At 36.1% G+C, this 17,922-nt stretch overlaps 3 protein-coding genes across 5 annotated transcripts; 2 read left to right on the top strand and 1 right to left on the bottom strand.

Moving 5' to 3' along the window:
- The first annotated feature begins 1,509 nt into the window (after positions 1-1,509).
- Positions 1,510-3,937, top strand: LOC107637076 (uncharacterized). The gene is made up of 7 exons (XM_088484965.1): positions 1,510-1,546; positions 1,637-1,771; positions 1,910-2,125; positions 2,209-3,207; positions 3,286-3,347; positions 3,407-3,579; positions 3,658-3,937. Exons 1-7 carry the CDS (start codon positions 1,510-1,512, stop codon positions 3,935-3,937), a joined length of 1,902 nt encoding a protein of 633 aa, XP_088341091.1.
- A 3,756-nt stretch (positions 3,938-7,693) lies between these two features.
- Positions 7,694-12,472, bottom strand: LOC107634974 (Rubisco methyltransferase family protein). The gene is made up of 12 exons (XM_016338313.3): positions 11,929-12,472; positions 11,663-11,826; positions 10,709-10,792; positions 10,506-10,563; positions 10,135-10,188; positions 9,854-9,925; positions 9,687-9,767; positions 9,314-9,486; positions 8,788-8,890; positions 8,592-8,723; positions 8,294-8,416; positions 7,694-7,964 (listed from the first exon to the last, which is right to left on the bottom strand). Exons 1-12 carry the CDS (start codon positions 12,277-12,279, stop codon positions 7,878-7,880), a joined length of 1,482 nt encoding a protein of 493 aa, XP_016193799.2. The 5' UTR covers positions 12,280-12,472; the 3' UTR covers positions 7,694-7,877.
- On the top strand, positions 12,454-16,814 carry LOC107634975 (uncharacterized). Of its 3 annotated transcripts, none has more exons than XM_016338316.3 (8): positions 12,454-12,585; positions 12,673-12,704; positions 13,501-13,993; positions 14,705-14,850; positions 14,982-15,150; positions 15,376-15,474; positions 15,978-16,060; positions 16,305-16,814. In XM_016338316.3, exons 3-8 carry the CDS (start codon positions 13,604-13,606, stop codon positions 16,429-16,431), a joined length of 1,014 nt encoding a protein of 337 aa, XP_016193802.1. In that variant the 5' UTR covers positions 12,454-12,585; positions 12,673-12,704; positions 13,501-13,603; the 3' UTR covers positions 16,432-16,814. The 3 variants fall into 3 exon arrangements, with proteins under 3 accessions (XP_016193802.1, XP_020977395.1, XP_088339505.1); XM_021121736.2 differs by having other exon boundaries at positions 13,464-13,993; XM_088483379.1 differs by having other exon boundaries at positions 12,568-12,704.
- The last annotated feature ends 1,108 nt before the right edge of the window (positions 16,815-17,922 follow it).

Genomic DNA, 17,922 nt, shown 5'->3' with positions numbered 1-17,922 from the left:
ACCAAAACATCAGAAAATCCAGAAAAATCAACATCAGAAAATCAGAAAAACCAAAACATAAAAAAATCAACATCATCATCATCATCCTCATCAAAACCCAGAATTCAGAAAATCCAAAAAAATCAAACAACAATAATACTCAGAATAAGAAAATCATCATCATCATCAAGAACCCAGAAGAAGCGGCGGGCGGCGGACAACGGCTCGGCGGTGGTGTCGGCGGGAAGAAGAAGAAGAAGAAGAAGAAGAGGCGGACAGCGGGCGGCGGTGCGGCGGTGGGGAAGAAGAAGAAGAAGAAGAAGAAGAAGAAGTGGCGGTGGGGTCGGCGGTGTGGTCAGTGGGCGGCGGGAAGAAGAAGAAGAAGAAGAAGAAGAAGAAGAAGAAGAAGAAGAAGGGTCGGCGGTGCGGCGGTGGGATCGGCGGTGCGGCGGCGGTGCGGCGACATGGCGTCCCTCTTCTCTCCCCCCTCCACCCTCCCCCCAACACCTTTCTCGGCCCCCCTCCCCCCCCTTTCTTTCTTTCTCGCCCCCCCTCTCCCACCCCGCTTCTGTATCCCCATTTCTTTCTTTTTTTTCTTTTTTTTTATTTATTTTATATTTATTTTATTTTATAATTTTTTTAATAAAGGGTAATTTGGTAATAAAAAAATATAATTGGTAAAAAGGACGATTTTAAAACAAACTGAAACTTTGGGGACCATTTTGAAGCGAAAAAAAGCCGAGGGACGAAATAAATTTTCAGCCCCTACGTTGGGGACTAAAATCATACTTATCCCTATATATAATTATTAATTATTAATTTAATAATTAAAATATATCATATAATATTATTTTATTACAATTGCAATTATAATTAGAATCTATTATATATTATTAATTTAAAAATTAAAATATGACATATTTCACTCTATCTCCTTATAATTTAAATAAACTAATTTTTTCTAAAACTAAGAAGTTATCTCTTCTCCATTCTCTCTTTCTCTTTTGCCTTTTTAATTAATATGTCACAATTTTTAAGACTTATTATAAAAAGAGGCTGATTTTTTTGTTATGAAAAAAAAGTTGGTGTTGCGCAATAAAATAGACATATGGACAAAATTTTTACTACTATGGTGTTAGCAGTAAAACGTAACTTACGTTTTACTTTTGTCTTCATTTTTTTTTGTTTAAGAAACTAAACAAGCGTAGCTTGTGTTTTGTTTTTTGTAAGGTTTTCAATTTTTTTTTATTTCGTTTTAGCCAAACGTAGCCTGCGTTTAGTGGTGAGCAGTTTTTTTTTTTTTTGGAAAACTGTCAGATTTTTTTTGGGAAAACTAAAAAGCAGGTTGCGTTTTGTTTAAAAAAAATATTTTAATCAAGAGTCCTGCTATAAATACGAAGCAAGACTCGTTCAACTTGCCTCACTCCACTTCTACTCATTCTATTCTTCTTTCTTGCACATATGTCGTAGTTCTTAGGTTTTTTGGCAGTTAGGTGTGTCAAAAAAGTTGGATTAAGTGAGGTTGAAGTTATGGAAAATATTGTAAATTTGCGAATGTATTATAACGGTGAGGCTATACCAAACACACATGAAGGAGTGATTTTTGTTTGTGAATGTCTGTTGTCATTTGCTATTCCATGTACTATGAATTTTGTAGAGTTGCAAAATGGGCTTAGTAATAACATTCAAAGCCATATTTTGAAAAGGGTGAGTAACATTTTATATAGGAATCCTGTACAAGTATTTAGTGGGCTGATACAGTTTCAAAGAATGCCCATCACTGACGATGCCAGTATGCAACAGATGTTATGTATTTATCAACAAACCCGATTTCACGTGCCGATGATAGAGCTATACGTTGAGTTCGAACAGTAGTCGGGGTTGGGTGCGGTTGGCGAGGAGGTCAATGTTGATAATCTTGGGGATATAGATTGGGAGGAAGATAATAATGACAGTGAAGAGGAGTTTGAATCCAACTATGAAGTCGATGATGAAAATGATAACGGAGACTTGGCAGGCAATCCGGCGGTGCAAAATGAAGCGGATGCGATTGTAAGCCAGCACCCGTTTGGTATTCCGTCTTTTATGCGGACTCTAGATCTCGAAGTCATGCATGCCCCGGAATTTTCTGAGTATGCGAATATGGGTATGTTGTGATTATTAATTCAAGTTACCTACAATGTTTATTTTATTTGCCTTGTCTTACTGATGGTGGCGAACATGTCGTAGGTGAAGGCAATGCTGCGGCAGAAGATGGTGAGTTTAGTGTCGGAATGGAATTTGGTCTGAGAGAATCGGTGATATCTGCAATCAAAAGCTACACTATCTCTAGAAGAGTTGATTACACTGTGTATGAGTCTGAGCTGCAGATATTCTATGTGAAATGCAAGGGTTATGGTGCAGGTTGTGATTGGCTTATCCGGGCTAGCTTGATTCAAAAGAAAGCTTGTTGGGAGATCAGAAGATACAATGGCAAACACACGTACACCATGAACACGATTTCGCAAGATCATGCCAAGTTGGACTCACACATAATTGCAGAGGCTATTAGGTCGTTAGTCGAAGTAGACCCGTCGATAAAGGTGAAGTCTATTATTGCAGAAATTCCATCCAGGTTCAACTACACTGTAAGTTACCGCAAGGCTTGGTTGGCAAAGCAGAAATCTGTCGCAAAAGTTTTCGGTGATTGGGAAGTTTCTTACCAGACTCTGCCAGTATGGTTGAAAGCAATGACTGTGAAGATGCCAAGGTCTCATGTGCAAATTAAAACGCTTCCCTTTTACCGTGAGAGTGAGGAGGTTCAAGGTGTAAGAGTACTGCACCGCATTTTTTGGAGCTTCTATCCATGTATTGTAGCATTTAGACACTGCAAGTCACTAGTGCAGGTTGATGGCACGCACCTGTACGGTGAATATAAATGTGCACTTCTGGTTGCGGTTGCACAAGATGGGAACCAAAACATTGTCCCCATTGCATTTGCCATAGTCGAGGGTGAGACAACAGACGCATGGGAGTTTTTCTTGACCAATTTACGGAAATATGTTGTTACCATTAATGGTGTGGGCATTATTTCTAACCGCCATACCTCTATCGATGCTGCAGTAGCTCACAGTAATGGTGCATGGTCACCACCAAGAGCGTGGCACATGTACTGCATCAAGCACATCGAGTCCAACTTCTTAAGGAGGTTCAAGGCTCCGTATTTGCATAAACTAGTGGTTAACATAGGTATTTCATTTAGCTGTTATGGTCCTATTCATAGTAATTTTGTGATATCTGCTTACGATTAAATGAATTGTTCAACAGGCTATTCTAGGACGGAACAGGAGTACAACAAAAACTACCAGAGACTTAAAGAGCGGGGTGAGGTATATACTCAATGGTGCGATGACATCGGTGTTGAGAGATGGGTGTTGGCATTCGATAGGGGTCATCATTGGGACATATGACGACAAACTTAGTAGAGTGCATAAATTCTATCATGAAGGGTGCACGCAACCTTCCTGTGACTGCCATTGTTAGGTCTACTTTCTATCGGCTGAATGAATTGTTTACTCGGAAGAGCGCCAAGGCTCATGAGCGTGTCCACAACGGATTCACGTATTCAGAATTTGCAACGAAAAGAGTTGAAGAAAGCTTTTGACGTGCAAGAAACATTGTGGTCAACCGGTTCGACAGGCGCAATGAGATGTTTGAGGTTCGGGAAATGCAAGATGGTTCTGTTTACGCTGTTAACCTTGCGCAACGACACTGCGACTGTGGCCATTTCCAGGTCGAGCGACTCCCATGTCGCCACGCTCTTGCATGTTGCGCTAACCAGCGTCTTGATTGGCAAGTATATGTGCACGACGTGTACAAGATGTCTGAAATTTGCAAGGTATACAGAGGCGAGTTTGTTCCGATGGGTAACCCATCTACGTGGGATAGATATGAAGGAGCGAATGTGATCGCCAACTGAACATTGAGGCGCGCGACAAAAGGAAGACCGAAGTCAACCCGCTACTTGAATGAGATGGATTCGCGGGCTATGCGTGGTCCTCGCCGGAGTACTATATGTGGACGCGAGGGACATAGCCGCAGCCGATGTCCTCAACGCGCAGGTCCAAGCTCTGCTAGAGGTCATTAGTGGTTAAGCTTTTCAATGTAACTTTGTTATGACCTACTTCACAATTATATGTAACTTTTTATGTAACCTCGTTATGTAACTTTTTAATACATAAATATTTCGTTACAAAAGTGTAATATGATAATCTCGAACAGAGTTATACGAGAACAAAGCTAAATATATGATAATAATAATACTAAACAGAATCATCTAAATATAAGATACAACACTGAATACAACTCTGAATACAACACTGAATACAAGATCAACTACAACAGACTACTTTCTCGGCGCCTTCTTCGAATACAAGGATGGGGTGTATTTGTCCGGAGGCGCAGTCTGTGTCCATAAGTTATACGGATGACACTGAGACACACCGGCATCCAGACCACTGCCAACGTCAGGACCACTGAAATCTGGCATGCTCGCACCACCAGTGTCACACAAATTGGAACCACTCATCCCCGTAGCACTCGCTCCTCCAAGATCATACCAGTGCTGCAAGTCATATCCCAAATCTCCCTCTTCATGCTGCGGGTACTCATTCAAATCAAACAACTGGGTACGCGGTGGTGCGGAAGGACCGGGAGGATCTACATGACCCGTCAATCGATCAAAGTTGAAGTCACTAGCATGACCTGATGTGGTGTGACGACCACCAGACTGCTGAGATGGAGTAGGCCCTTCCTGCGGTGGCGTCAAAAATAGATAATCTATATCTCTCAGGACCTGAGACAAGCTGAGGGTGTCAGATCCACCCAATGGACTAAACTAACCATCGGCTGGAATTACCAGCTGTGGTATGTAGGGCTTAAGTGCCTGAGGGGGCTGTCGTTCCAGTATGTACGGTGTCTGCTGCTCATATGCTGGCCACTGCTGTTGCTGTTGGCCGTAGGCCGGTGCCTGCTGCTGGGCATATGCCAGATCTTGAAACTACTGGGCATATGTCGGATCCTGAAACTGCTGCTCATATGTCGGCATCTGATATTGGTGCTCATATGCCGGGACCTGATAGTGATGCTCATATGCCGGAACCTAGCTAACAATAGTAATTAATGATAATAGATAAACCTAAACAATAATAAATAATAATTTAAAACGGTAAAAATTAATAATAATAATAATAATAATAATAATAATACCTGAAACTGCTGCTCATGAAGGGGGACTTGCTGCTGAAGTCCAGCTGGTTCTTTTTGTTGCTCCTGTGGTTCATTCGTGCCAACCTTTTCACCTGCAACTCTATCTGATAGTCGTAGGTGAACCCCATACTACTGTGTGTACCACACGTAGTACACTGGGAGAGGATGAAAGTTAATAATCTCCTCGCCTAACTGCAATGTGTTATAGCGGTCAAATCTCCACCTGTTAACCCATTGACTATAAATCTCTCCCCAGTCATGGTTCTGTGCTCCTGTCAATCGCTTGCAATGATCATGGCCAAAGTCGAATGCCAGGCCTGGTGGAAGCTGTTGCATCCCAAACTATCGTCTAACCCGGTCTGTCGGGTGCCACTCTATGCACTCGAATGACATTAGCGGGCGACTTCGTGGAGCACAACAACAAATAGAGAAAATGTGAGCCCAAACATACCGCTCAATGGACTCTTGCGTGTCACACAGTTCAGTGTCTCTGCACCGCCGAACCATGCAAGATTCACCTTACCCAAGACATGATCCTGTGGACTTGGTTCCCGACCAAAACAAACAATGCAGTTCTCTACCAGAAATTTATGACTGCTGTCTGTTCTACCCGTGACGGGCTCCCCATTAACTGGGAGGCCACGTATATATGTAATGTCTTCCAGCGTCACCGTCACTTCCCCAACTGGAAGGTGGAACGTGTGAGTTTCTGGCCTCCACTGTTCCACAATGCACTCAGCAGTGCAAAATGACCTCTCATTTCGCCTACTCGTGAAACGTGTTGAAACCCAGTAAATACCAGTAACGCTGCAGCTACCTCATTAAAGATATCTGGCGGCCTGATAGCTTGTAAAAAGAAAAATGATAATTATTTAAATTTTAAATAATATCAGTTAATAATTTATTCAATAAATAATAACAGCAATATTAAAAAGTATTTATTTATTATTATTCAAAAAATATTAACAGCAGTATTTATTTATTTATTATTATTAAAAATAATTTACTTATTTATTAAACAGTATTCAAAAAATAATAAAAAATTATTAAACATGATTTACGTATTATTAAAAAATAATAACAATTTATTATTATTATCCTAAATGGTATTCTATTATTAAACAGTATCGTTTATTATTAGAAAAATATTAATAAATTATTAAAAATAATAAACATTTATTTATTAAACAGTATTATTCATTTATTATTAAAAAATAATAATAACTTATTATTATCCTAAACATTATTTTATTATACTAACTATGATAACAAATTTTTTTTCGGAGATTTAAGCATAATAATAATAGCTAACAATAATTTTTTTTTTTAACGAAGAGCTCAACACAGCGAGTGGAGCAAGAAGAGTAGCAAAATAGAATCAAGCTAAGAAAATAAATAGAACAAACTCTAACCATTTTTTCTTCCAGTTTGATAAAATCACGAACCATTTTTTCTTCCTCTCTCAAACTCTAACCCTTCATAGTGTACTTTTTCTTCTCCCACACTTGTTTTTTTTCACTCTTCCTCCTTCAGTAACCTTTTGTCATTCTTGTTTTCTCACTCTCGTTTTTCACTCTTCTTCACTAAGTTTTTCACCCTTGCAGAACTTGCGTTTTGGTTTTATAAGCTCCCTCCATTACACGCGTCGGGCATGCAGCTAGGGAGGCTGTCAATCGCAACCTGCGATTTGCCCTGCACGGCTGACAAATGCAGCCTGCGTTTTGCCTTACCCAAGACTGGTCAACAACTGCTCCTGTTTGCATGCAGGGGACACCTTGGCACGTTTTGAAAATTGGTTGCTCTGCCCTGCCAATCGCAGGTTGCCTTTTGCAGGATGCAACATTTTCTTAATCTTCGCTCCACACAAAACACAGGTTACATTTTATAGCTTTTAACACTACCAACTCCACATTTGTGCATTTTTTTTGGTGACTTCTCCACATTTGTGCATAACACACCATTCATTCATTTTTCAGCATTTCAACATTTTTAAATCCATTTACAAATTAATTTCTGACCAAAAAAACCCTTCTTTTCAGACTATTTATTCAAATACCATCCTTTTAGCTCGGTGCCACCTATTTTTTTTTTTTTTGGTAATTCTAACTATCTAGGAAGCACTTCTAACAAAAAAAAAAATGCTAACCCATAAAGTATTCACTATCCAGGAGGTGTTGAAGTAAAACACGACTCTTATATCCTGTTATTTCTCTCATTTGCTAAAAACTTTAATATTTATTACAAGAATTAATTTTTAAATTGATAACAAAAATTAAATCTTGAGATACAATTTATTTTAAAAAACTTACGATGTCGTAATATTATCACTGTAAGAAAGAGAATAAGAGTGGTAGACATTCTCATTTTTGCCAAAGTTTTCAATTGCCTCAAAATCAACTATTAATATGAAATAAAATACATGTTGGAATATAAATACACATTGAAAATAAATTGAACAACACATATATTTACACACAAATATATTGATAGCTAATTTTAGTGTAAAAATTTTGACTTACATTATACAAAGAAACTCACCATGTATGACCTCAGCAAATTTTTCATAATATTAAAAGGTGAGATCCATGCTTTTAAAACAAGGAGGGTAAAACCGGGACAAAAGTTATATGGACTACCATGTATGAATGGTCTCATTGGAAAAGATTTCGGAGCCCATCAAAGATTTTTAAAGCTCTTAATTCACCAGCCCTCATATCCCTCAGTCTTCTTCTCAGTATCTACAATAATATCATTGAAAGGCAAACAACATCAACTGGAGAGTTCTAAGAGTTTTAATGGCTGCATACATAAGGCAATATTCGAGTTCTTAACACTTCGTTAAACAGAAGAGTTACCTAAGTTAGTTTGATGATTCACTCTTATTAGTATTGATATTTGTTTATATATTGTGTAATGTGTATATTATGTATACCCTTGATCCCGCCCCTCCAATTCCCAACTTTCATGGCTGTGTCCCTTTACAGTGGTCCAATCCAATTTATAACCATTTAAATAGTGGGAGTGAAAATTAAGATACTGGCTAATGTGTGTAATTGGATGAACTTACATATTGAGTACGAAATAATATCCTTCGCTCACTTGTACACAAGTCCACCGCGAGCTGTTTCAGAAAAAGTCTACGGTTGAGTTGTTTCGGAGAAGTTACATCTAAATCCAGAGATCCACTTGCCTGCAAGAAACACATACATTCACTTCATTCATCCATGATAATTGCCATTAGCATGCAGGCAAAAGAGGAATAGCTAGTATTAACTTTTAGAAGCTGACAACTGTTAAAACACAACGTTCTTAAAAGCTATGACCATTCTAAAAGTAAGAGATGAAGGCATCAAAAGGTTTTCTGCCTGTAAGAAATTGTTGTATTTCGATATACTGGATTCACAACTGTCAAGTATGAACTGCAATGCTTGCTCCTCTATTTCAGGATATCTTGAATCTTTCTTGATGGTAGTTTTATTCGATGCTGCCGCAGCCATCTGTCAAAAGAATCACTAGTTGAGTTTTACAAAAATAATTCACAAAAGTGAGTTTAGTTCATACCTCTTCAAATTGCGCTCTCATGCTTGAAGGACTAACAGCTAAATAAGCATAAGCCATTAACTCCAATGGCCAACCAGTAATCTGTATTGGAAAACATTGAGATCTGACCAAAAAATTGGAACAAAATAAATTAGTACCAATTTTAGTTAAAAGTATTCATTCAGAATGATATCTTAAAGGCATATCAGATAATATAAAGTCATCAAGAGAGAGTAAGAAACAAAAGGTTATGGCCATTATGAAAAAAGAAGCTATATCAGTAAATAAATAAAACTCTAAAAAATAACGAATTTGCATAAAAAAAATTGTAGTACATTTAGTTATTTTTCATTAGTGTTCCACAGTTCAAAAATGGATATTTTGGACATGTCACTTTGTCCTAGGAAAAGCTATTATGTAAATTAGAAAATGTCAAATAACTACGGATCAAACTAGAACTATTTTTGAAATATCTTTATCGAAGCAAAAAGAAGGAACTTCAACCATATACGAATGGTGGTAAAATTTTGGAGTTCTAGGTACTCACCCTGATAATCCATACTTCTTCAAGAGTTCTAATTTCTCCTTGTAGGATTTATCAGATTTCTTGAGTGACACTGACAACTCAACTGAATCACAAGGATTGGCGCCTTCCCTTGGAACAAACCCATACGATAATAGAAGCTCCCCATTTGATTTTTTTCCATATGAAATGAACACCTAGGTAGTATGATACAAGCAGTCAAATCTAATCTTTGGACTTAACGCTTAAACTACTCCGATGATGCCATACTGGTGAAAAATATCATGATCAAATAAAGCTTTAATCAATTAATAGCTTATCATTTTGTTTGGAACTTGTTTGCTTTGTGCTAACTTTATCCTAGATAACAAATTCCAATCTTTCAATCTATGTTTACCTGCTCACCTGGTTGATACGGCCGATCTGTAGTAAAGACAATTCCCTTTGATAAATTATCATAATCCAAAAAGGTATCCACCTAAACCAGTGAAAAGAAATTGGAGTTAGAAAATTTCATGGGCAAAATCATAATAAGGAAATTTCTTTGGAATAGACCGGACATACTTCACAACTATGATTCAACATATCTGCCCAAGGAACCAAGGCAACCCTTCCGTCCATTGAGGGTAACCGAACCTGCAAGGTAGAAAAATCTCAAATGACGTTTTCATAAAATCAACTGTTTGTCTTAAACGAGACAAAAAATTATAATAGGTGTTTAGTTTTGGACTTCATTCTCTTCAAGAAACAGCTCTATTATGCATTCACACAATTGCTGTACTTTATTTAGGCTGAAGAAGGAGAGAATTATCTATAGTTATATTTTGTATATGACATTGACTTACCAAACGAGAAAAGAGAATGCCAAATGACCATTTGAAGGACTCAATGTTGAACAACTGCAATTGAAACAAAATGAAAGATTCAGATAAAATTCACTTGCTCAAACAAAACCAAAATGCTTCAAATGCACTACCATATCACTTAAAATAAAGAAAATGAAAAACAATATTAATTGGGAATTTTCAAAACCAGTGCTTTATAATGAAACCAATGGTCACCTACACAAACAGGAAGGACCAAATTTAGAAATTACTAACAAGTAACTACTGGACGAAAATTTGCTACTCTGGATCATCCAAAAAACCTAGACATATTTATTGCAACATCCAGTTTTTCTTCAGAAGTCTGATTTCTTCCAATGAATGATACTCACCTCTTCAGGGAACAAATCGGGGTGTTTGGAAAATATTCTGAGCCTCAAATCATTGTATCTGGAAGAGATGGGAAGTACACAAGTTATAAGGATAAAAAGATTATATAATCAATAAAGCACAATAGATTGAGGCTATATACCAAGAGAAATGAACAGACAACAAAATTGTGAAGAAATATAAGGTACAAACAATTGATTCATACGTTCCAATGACATTATTAATCCTGTCAACTGCTCTCTCCCTAATTTGTGAAGCTTCCAAATAGCGATCTAGTTCTGCTTGTGACCTGAAATAACACCAATGAACTACGGTAAGATCAATTAGAGAGCAGAATAGACCCCTTTATTATTTGTGGAAATAAGATGAAAAGTCCATTTAATTTATCCTTTGCTTGATGCCAAAATTATGACAGTAAAGAGATGGAACAATATAAGAACAACAACAACAACAACTAATTGATTGCCTAATGCCTACTAATTATTTGATTCCTGGATAATCTTAAAAATTAGAAATGGGGATTTCGAATAAGTTAAGAGTGGCAATCTTATATGTCAACTCACGGCACCATGTCAAATCCTCCAGTGATGAAGATGGATTTGAGTTCAGGTTTAGTGTTACTAGCGAGTTTAAAAAATCAAAATGAACTCTGCGTTAGAATGAGGTATCTCAAATTGCATCAGTCAAGCATTAGTGCTTATACTTGCCTACAGCAACCACAACTAACTAACAGCTAATTAACTATAGATAAACTGTCTTCATGAGTTAACTTAACCAAACAACTAACTACCAGATGCCAGCTCAGCTTACTTTTATAACTGCCAGTAGTTACACTGACTAACTAATTGCTCTACTTACTAACAGTTGCTATACTAACCTTATATAACTATCCAAAAAGCTTATGGAAGTCTTAGAACCCTAGGTCTACAAACAATGATGACACAACATTTCAATCCCTAATTTTAATTCTTCAGCCATTATCATTTGTTTTTCCGTATCCTTCTTAAACAAGCTCTCAAGAGATTGCATAGTTCTAATTACTCCTACCACAGATTACAAAAAATTCTCATACATACTTCTTAATGCCTTAAATATTAATTACTTTTTATGACCTTAATTGTTTGAAAGATTTCATAATCAGAACAATTAATTAATTTACCAGTAAAGAAGTGAATAAGGCTGGCGAGGTAGGGCTGATATATAGTTACTCCATCTTGAAGATTTCATGAAGCTGGCTTCACTTATGAGATAAGTTGCAAGCAATGGCCAATCCGGCACCGAATTCTTTTTCAAAATTGCACCAGCTTCGGGGCAGGTCCACTCCTGCCAATCAAAATAGAATTATCATAAATTGAATTAATTTAGTTCCATTGCCTACATTGATATGAGTTTCTTGCAAAAAGAGAGGGAAGTGGAAAGTCTTACGGAATCTTCGGTGATAACGAGCGTGGGAGGGACGAAGAGGAGCTTCTCTCCTTTCCTTATATTCTTTGAGGCAACTAGGCCCCTCTCTCCGACCTCAACTCTCTGTATGCTCATCTTCTGCGGTGGAAGCCCTGACTCTGACAGCCACTTCTGCAACGCCGATGCGTTCTCCAAGGAATCACTATCGCAGCCCCATGGAACGGTTGAGACTTGAGTAGCGGTGCCGCTTGCAGCAGAAAGCGACGAGCAATGCCAACGAACATGGTGGTGCTGCTTTCGGTGGGTTCTCTGAATCGGTGAGGCGAAAGCAAGACCAGAACTAGAAGCAGGGATGAGAGTGGTGCTGTACATGATCCCTGAAGCTCAGAGAAGAAGAACCTTATCCACTGGAACCATCTATAGTGCCCATGTACTGCTGTGATTATAGTTTGGGTTATCGTTAAAAAAATCACGTGGTCCCAACTTTATCACCTCCTAATTAATGATAGTAATTTTATTGCAATAAAAGGAATTCGATTACAATTCCCACAAACGGGGTGCAAATGCAATAAACATAAAATAGGGGAGCTCCCAAAAAAATGACAATAGCATGCTTAAGAGATAAGGTCTTCAGATAAAAGGGAAAGTGTTCTTTCGTCTTCATTTTCGATGGCTATGGTAATCCACTTGACTTAATCGAGCTCTTGAATCACCTCTTCTCTTTGCTTCTTCCATCAACTGAACCCACTATTCCCATGGTTGCAGCGTTTGGTCCCTGGGTTTCATACTGGCCAATGGTGAGTTGTTCCATACTCGCATAACTTTCCGGGCAAAACGATGGGATTTTTCATTTTTTCTTGTTAAAAGTTAAAACTCTTAAATCGTTATTAATTTTTTTTTGAGCGAAAGTATTAGAAAAAATAAAAAATATATTTTTTTAAATATTATAATTTTTATTCTTTTGAAAAAGATGTTTTTTATTTGGATTTAGCTACTAGCATGTGTCTAAATTTATTATCAGTAAAAAATTTTAAATATTTTTATTTAATAAATATAAATAAATATATTAAAAATTTAAATTTTTTATATTTTAATAAAAAGTTTTTAATTTTGTAAGTTTACATTCGAATTATAAATGAATGTACTTTTAGTAATATGTATTGAATATTTTTTTGGATAAATTAAATTTTTGAGATTTATGTTTTTCAGTGTTCACACAAAATTTTTGATGAAATATCACGGTTTACATAAATTAAAATTAGGACCAAAATATAAATGGTTTGAGAACTTTGTATTTATATAAATTGAAGCTCCAATTATTTTAAAGGTGTGAATTGCCCTTATTTTATCCTTTTAAAGTATGTTTTACAAAAACTTTTTCAAAAGAACAAAAACTGCACTGTGCTCCCCTCAACTTCCATTGATGTGCAGATTACTCTCGGCTGGGAGTCACACGGTGCATTTATGCATTCTTTTTTGTTTTAATTTATCATTTAAATAATTGTCTAAACACTTACTTCCAATAGTTAATACGATGAACTCGATAATATTTTTAGTAGTCTGAGAGTATATTCTATTCTCTCAAAAAACAAGGTGGTGAGAAGAAAAGAAAGCGACAGCATTTTGGTATTTGCAATTGCTTAGTGGGCAGGCATCCTTATCCTTGGGGTTATAGTATTACCCGCTCCTGGCAAATATGGCAATGGCGAACGCCACTCTCATCTCCTGCAACTCTTCAACTTCGACACATCTTCCTCTCAACAATCACAAAAGCTCCAGAACCTCACTTCATTTTACTCAACTTAAAGTAGCTTCACTTTCACCACACAGATTAGTTCTTAGTGCCTCTAAGTCAGCAATTCATTTGAAACGCTGTCGTTTCCTCCAAATTTGTCATAGTTCTTCTCTCAAGAACCAACAAGAGGAGTCAAAGGAAGAGAGTGTAGTTGGTGGGAGCAAGAATGGGAATGGGAATGGGAACGGGAACGGAAATGGTGGAAGGGACTGGACCAGCTCAATTTTGCTCTTCTTCTTGTGGGCTGGACTTATCTACTATGTTTTCTTTCTCACACCAAATCAAACCCCGGTAATTCTTATCTACCATGTTTATATGCCTTTTCTTTAAACAAAATAACTGTATGTATATTCTATTTCTTTTGATAGAGTAAAAAATGTAGTAGCATTTTGTTCCTAAGATACTGTTCCGTTATAAAGCGGCTAATATGTAGAAACTATAATCAGATATTCAGTCATGTTTTGCTACATTTGTAAAAGTAGTTGTGTTCATGCTTGCTACTTGAATGGTTTGGGTAAAAGATTGGATTTGATTGAATAAGAGAATACTAACATTTTATATGCATAGTAATTATTACTAGAGCTTGATTATATGCACCAATGTGGGATTGGTAAGGTGATAAATATCTTGGTTCCTTAATCAATGAATCCAGGGAACAGAAAAACCATTTGCTAAGGGATCAACCCTCTTCATGGGACTTCAGCTAGGTCGGGCCGGGTTAGCAGGGTCCTGTTAAAGAGCTTGATTCTGTAAATTTTGTGTAAAATTGTTTCTTAAACTGACATCTAATTAGGTGTTTTATATAGATAAAAGTAACTTCATTTGAGATATTTGGTGTGAAAATGAACTGTTTTTCTTTTTTCCTTTTTTAATTTATCTGTAAGATCTGATTGGAAGTAATACATGGAAATTAAATTATTATTCCTTAATGTCATCCATTTTCATATATTTTTGTTTTGTATTAAATTTTTGGATTAATTCTTCCCCCGCCCCCTGTATCAGTCAAGGGACATGTATTTCCTGCAAAAGCTTCTGAATTTGAAAGGAGATGATGGTTTCAGATTGAATGAAGTGCTTGTATCATTGTGGTACATAATGGGTTTGTGGCCCTTGGCCTATAGCATGCTGCTACTTCCTACAGGAAGGAGGTATTTCACTCTGAATCTGATGTTCCCTAGAAAATTAACATGGTTTGTTAATGTTAATTGCACTCTAATTGCAATGTTAACTCTGTTATTACTTTGCATGCCCTTGCAATGTTAACTATGATGTTCTACAGCTCAAAAAGCAAAGTTCCTGTTTGGCCCTTCCTTGTACTTTCATGTTTTGGCGGTGCATATGCGCTTCTTCCTTATTTCATACTTTGGAATCCACCAGCACCTCCGGTTGAAGAAACTGAGCTTAAATCATGGCCATTGATCTTTCTTGAATCAAAAGTAACTGCAGTGGTAAGCACTCATCTTAGTTTCATCTTGAAAATTGTTGCAGGCAGAGATACCTGAAATTTAGTTAGAGTTATGCCATTGTGTGATAAGATACTGTGTAAACATATTACCTGCAAATCACATACTAGAGAAATTGATTGTTCATTCAGAGGAATCCATATGCATGTAGCATACTCTCACTAGTCTCTACATTTTCTTGTAATGAAACTTACCCCAACAATACGTCAGATATCGCTTGCTGCAGGGGCATGCATAATAATATATGCTTGTTTAGCCGGGGCAGACACATGGACAGAATTTTTTCAGTACTTCAGAGAAAGCAAATTTGTAAGTTCATACTCTGATTCATGTAGTTGACAAAACTTATCATTGTATTTATTGTGTATGCTTTAGCAATGCCATGGTGTTTTCTTCCAATACTGTATACAATATCTATACAATAATACAATAACAGGGTTTACCACTCTTGGTATATATACAATATATAATAGTGATACCACTTTTGTTGTCCAAAAGTTTCTAGTTCTTTACCTTTGTGTCTACATTTACCACCTTTACCATTTTTTTTCCATGATGATGCAGTTTTGTATTCCTGTAATTGCTGTATTTGATTATTTAGATTATAAAGTTTCAATCAACAATTTCTAGTCTATTAGAAATTAGTAACTAGGCCAAATTTATGTCTAAGCTTCAATACAGGTAAAGGATATGAATTCTTTCATTTTCAGAATATGTCAATGTTATATAATTTTTTTTACAGTTATTCATTCTTCATAGGATAGAATTTGCCAAAACTCTTTTTGGTGCTAATTTGGGTATTAATGTTGCAGATTCATATCACGTCCATTGATTTTACCCTACTTTCCACATTTGCACCATTTTGGGTCTACAATGACATGACTACTAGAAAATGGTATGTTCCTTAATATTAAAGTTCTTCAAATTTAACTAAGCTCCTAATCCTTCTCTATGTACTCCATCCGTTCGTTTTTCTGCCATTGTCACTTTTCTGGTACATTATCGGATACAAAGAAAAATACAATTTGTATCTAGATACATTGGTCCAACAATGTACCAAAATTTTACAATGATAGGTAAAAATGAACAAACAGTAGAGGATAATCTAGCATATGTTTCAATGCTGATCTAATTTGCAGGTTTGATAAAGGTTCCTGGCTTCTTCCCATATCATTGATACCTTTCTTGGGGCCTGGTTTATACCTTCTTCTACGACCGTCACTGTCAACAATGGCCATTCCACAAACTCCAGCTGAACCAGAGTAAACACATTTGTTCACTCCCAAAGAATGGGAAGATGCGTGTTTTAATGCGATGACAGTTGAACTCAGTTTCGAGATTGGTTAGTTCTAAAAGGTCGTTTCCTACAAAGTGCACCACAACATAGTGTTTCCTCATCTACTCTAACTCCATACCAACATTGAGGTCCATCAGTTTGGGGGGTAGATGGATGGGAGAGAATTTTCACAATCATATAGAAGTCCAAATTGTAAGTTCCTAATAGGAATTTAATGTAGGTAAGCATATCAATACATGACAACAAAGCTGTTTTCTTTATACATGACATTACTGCAGCACAAATCATGTTTATAAACCAGTCATTTAGAAATAAAGTGAACTTACCTGATCGGTTGATCCTTTAAAATAAACATGGTAGAATTTTATTTTATTTTATCTTATTGTCATTTTTTGTTGGTTATACTAGTGGCTTACATAGTTACATTTGCAGTGCTTAAGCCAATAAAACGCTTTACATTTTTTGTTGTAATAATGCAACCTATGAGTAACAACAAATGGAACTCCCTTAAATTGCTGCGAAAAGCAATGGAGGAGTTCTCGTCCAAGTTACCCTCACCTCAGTTAAAAAAGATTGAGGTATAACTTTAACTTCTAATAGTGAGAATTACAAAATATATGATAATTTCAACAGTGTAATGAGTGATACATGTTAAGGGTATTTCATAAAGAAAAAGGGCTTTGGACCTATGGTTATTAAAATAGACATGTTCGTAAGGAACAAACAAACGATTTGTTTAGCGTCAATATATCCTCTTCACTGAAAAAAAATTGGATGGTATGTAGTGTTTAATCTAATTATTTATTACCCTTTCTTTCTCTTATTTATTTATAGAATCAAAAGTGAAAAATCACAATATTCTGTCAAGTGTTAAAAAAATTTGAAAGGATCTATTTTCGGATAGAACGTAAAGTAGTAGTACATAATCAATTACAAGTAGAAACTTAGACACATATACACTATACATGTTTATTTCTCCATTATGATAATAATAATGTAAGAGTAAAGCTTCAAGACAAAATTTGTCAAGAATATCCCTTCAGATACACTATACATGTTTATCTCAAAAGGAATATACTATCTAAGTAAGCAATTGCCAATTTCGTCATTCCACATATTTTGTCTTCTAAGTTCTAATAAAAATAAGCAAAAAAGTAAGCAATCACTCTAATGAATAAGTAATTGATTAATCTTTTATTTATAGTTTATTTTTATTCTTAAATTATTTTATCTGTAACATTTTTTTTTGTTTAGTCGCCAATATTTTTTTTACCTTCTTAATAAGGGTCCATTAACCCAGCCCAAAACAAATAAACTACTGCTTTGATTTAAAAGAAAAGTACAGCTATGACAATAATATTAATTCCTTAATCGGTAACAAATTCTTAAATAAAATTTAGTACCGCAATGAATTAATTTTTTATCTGCTGGGTTGGAGCATACGCATAAAAAAAAAACAA

Source organism: Arachis ipaensis, chromosome B4 (assembly GCF_059453495.1).
Source record: "Arachis ipaensis isolate K30076 ecotype BB chromosome B4, ASM5945349v1, whole genome shotgun sequence".
NCBI classification, from domain to species: Eukaryota; Viridiplantae; Streptophyta; class Magnoliopsida; order Fabales; family Fabaceae; genus Arachis; species Arachis ipaensis.
The sequence above is the reverse complement of the archived record's forward strand: the minus strand, read 5'-3'. Positions and strand labels throughout refer to the sequence as shown.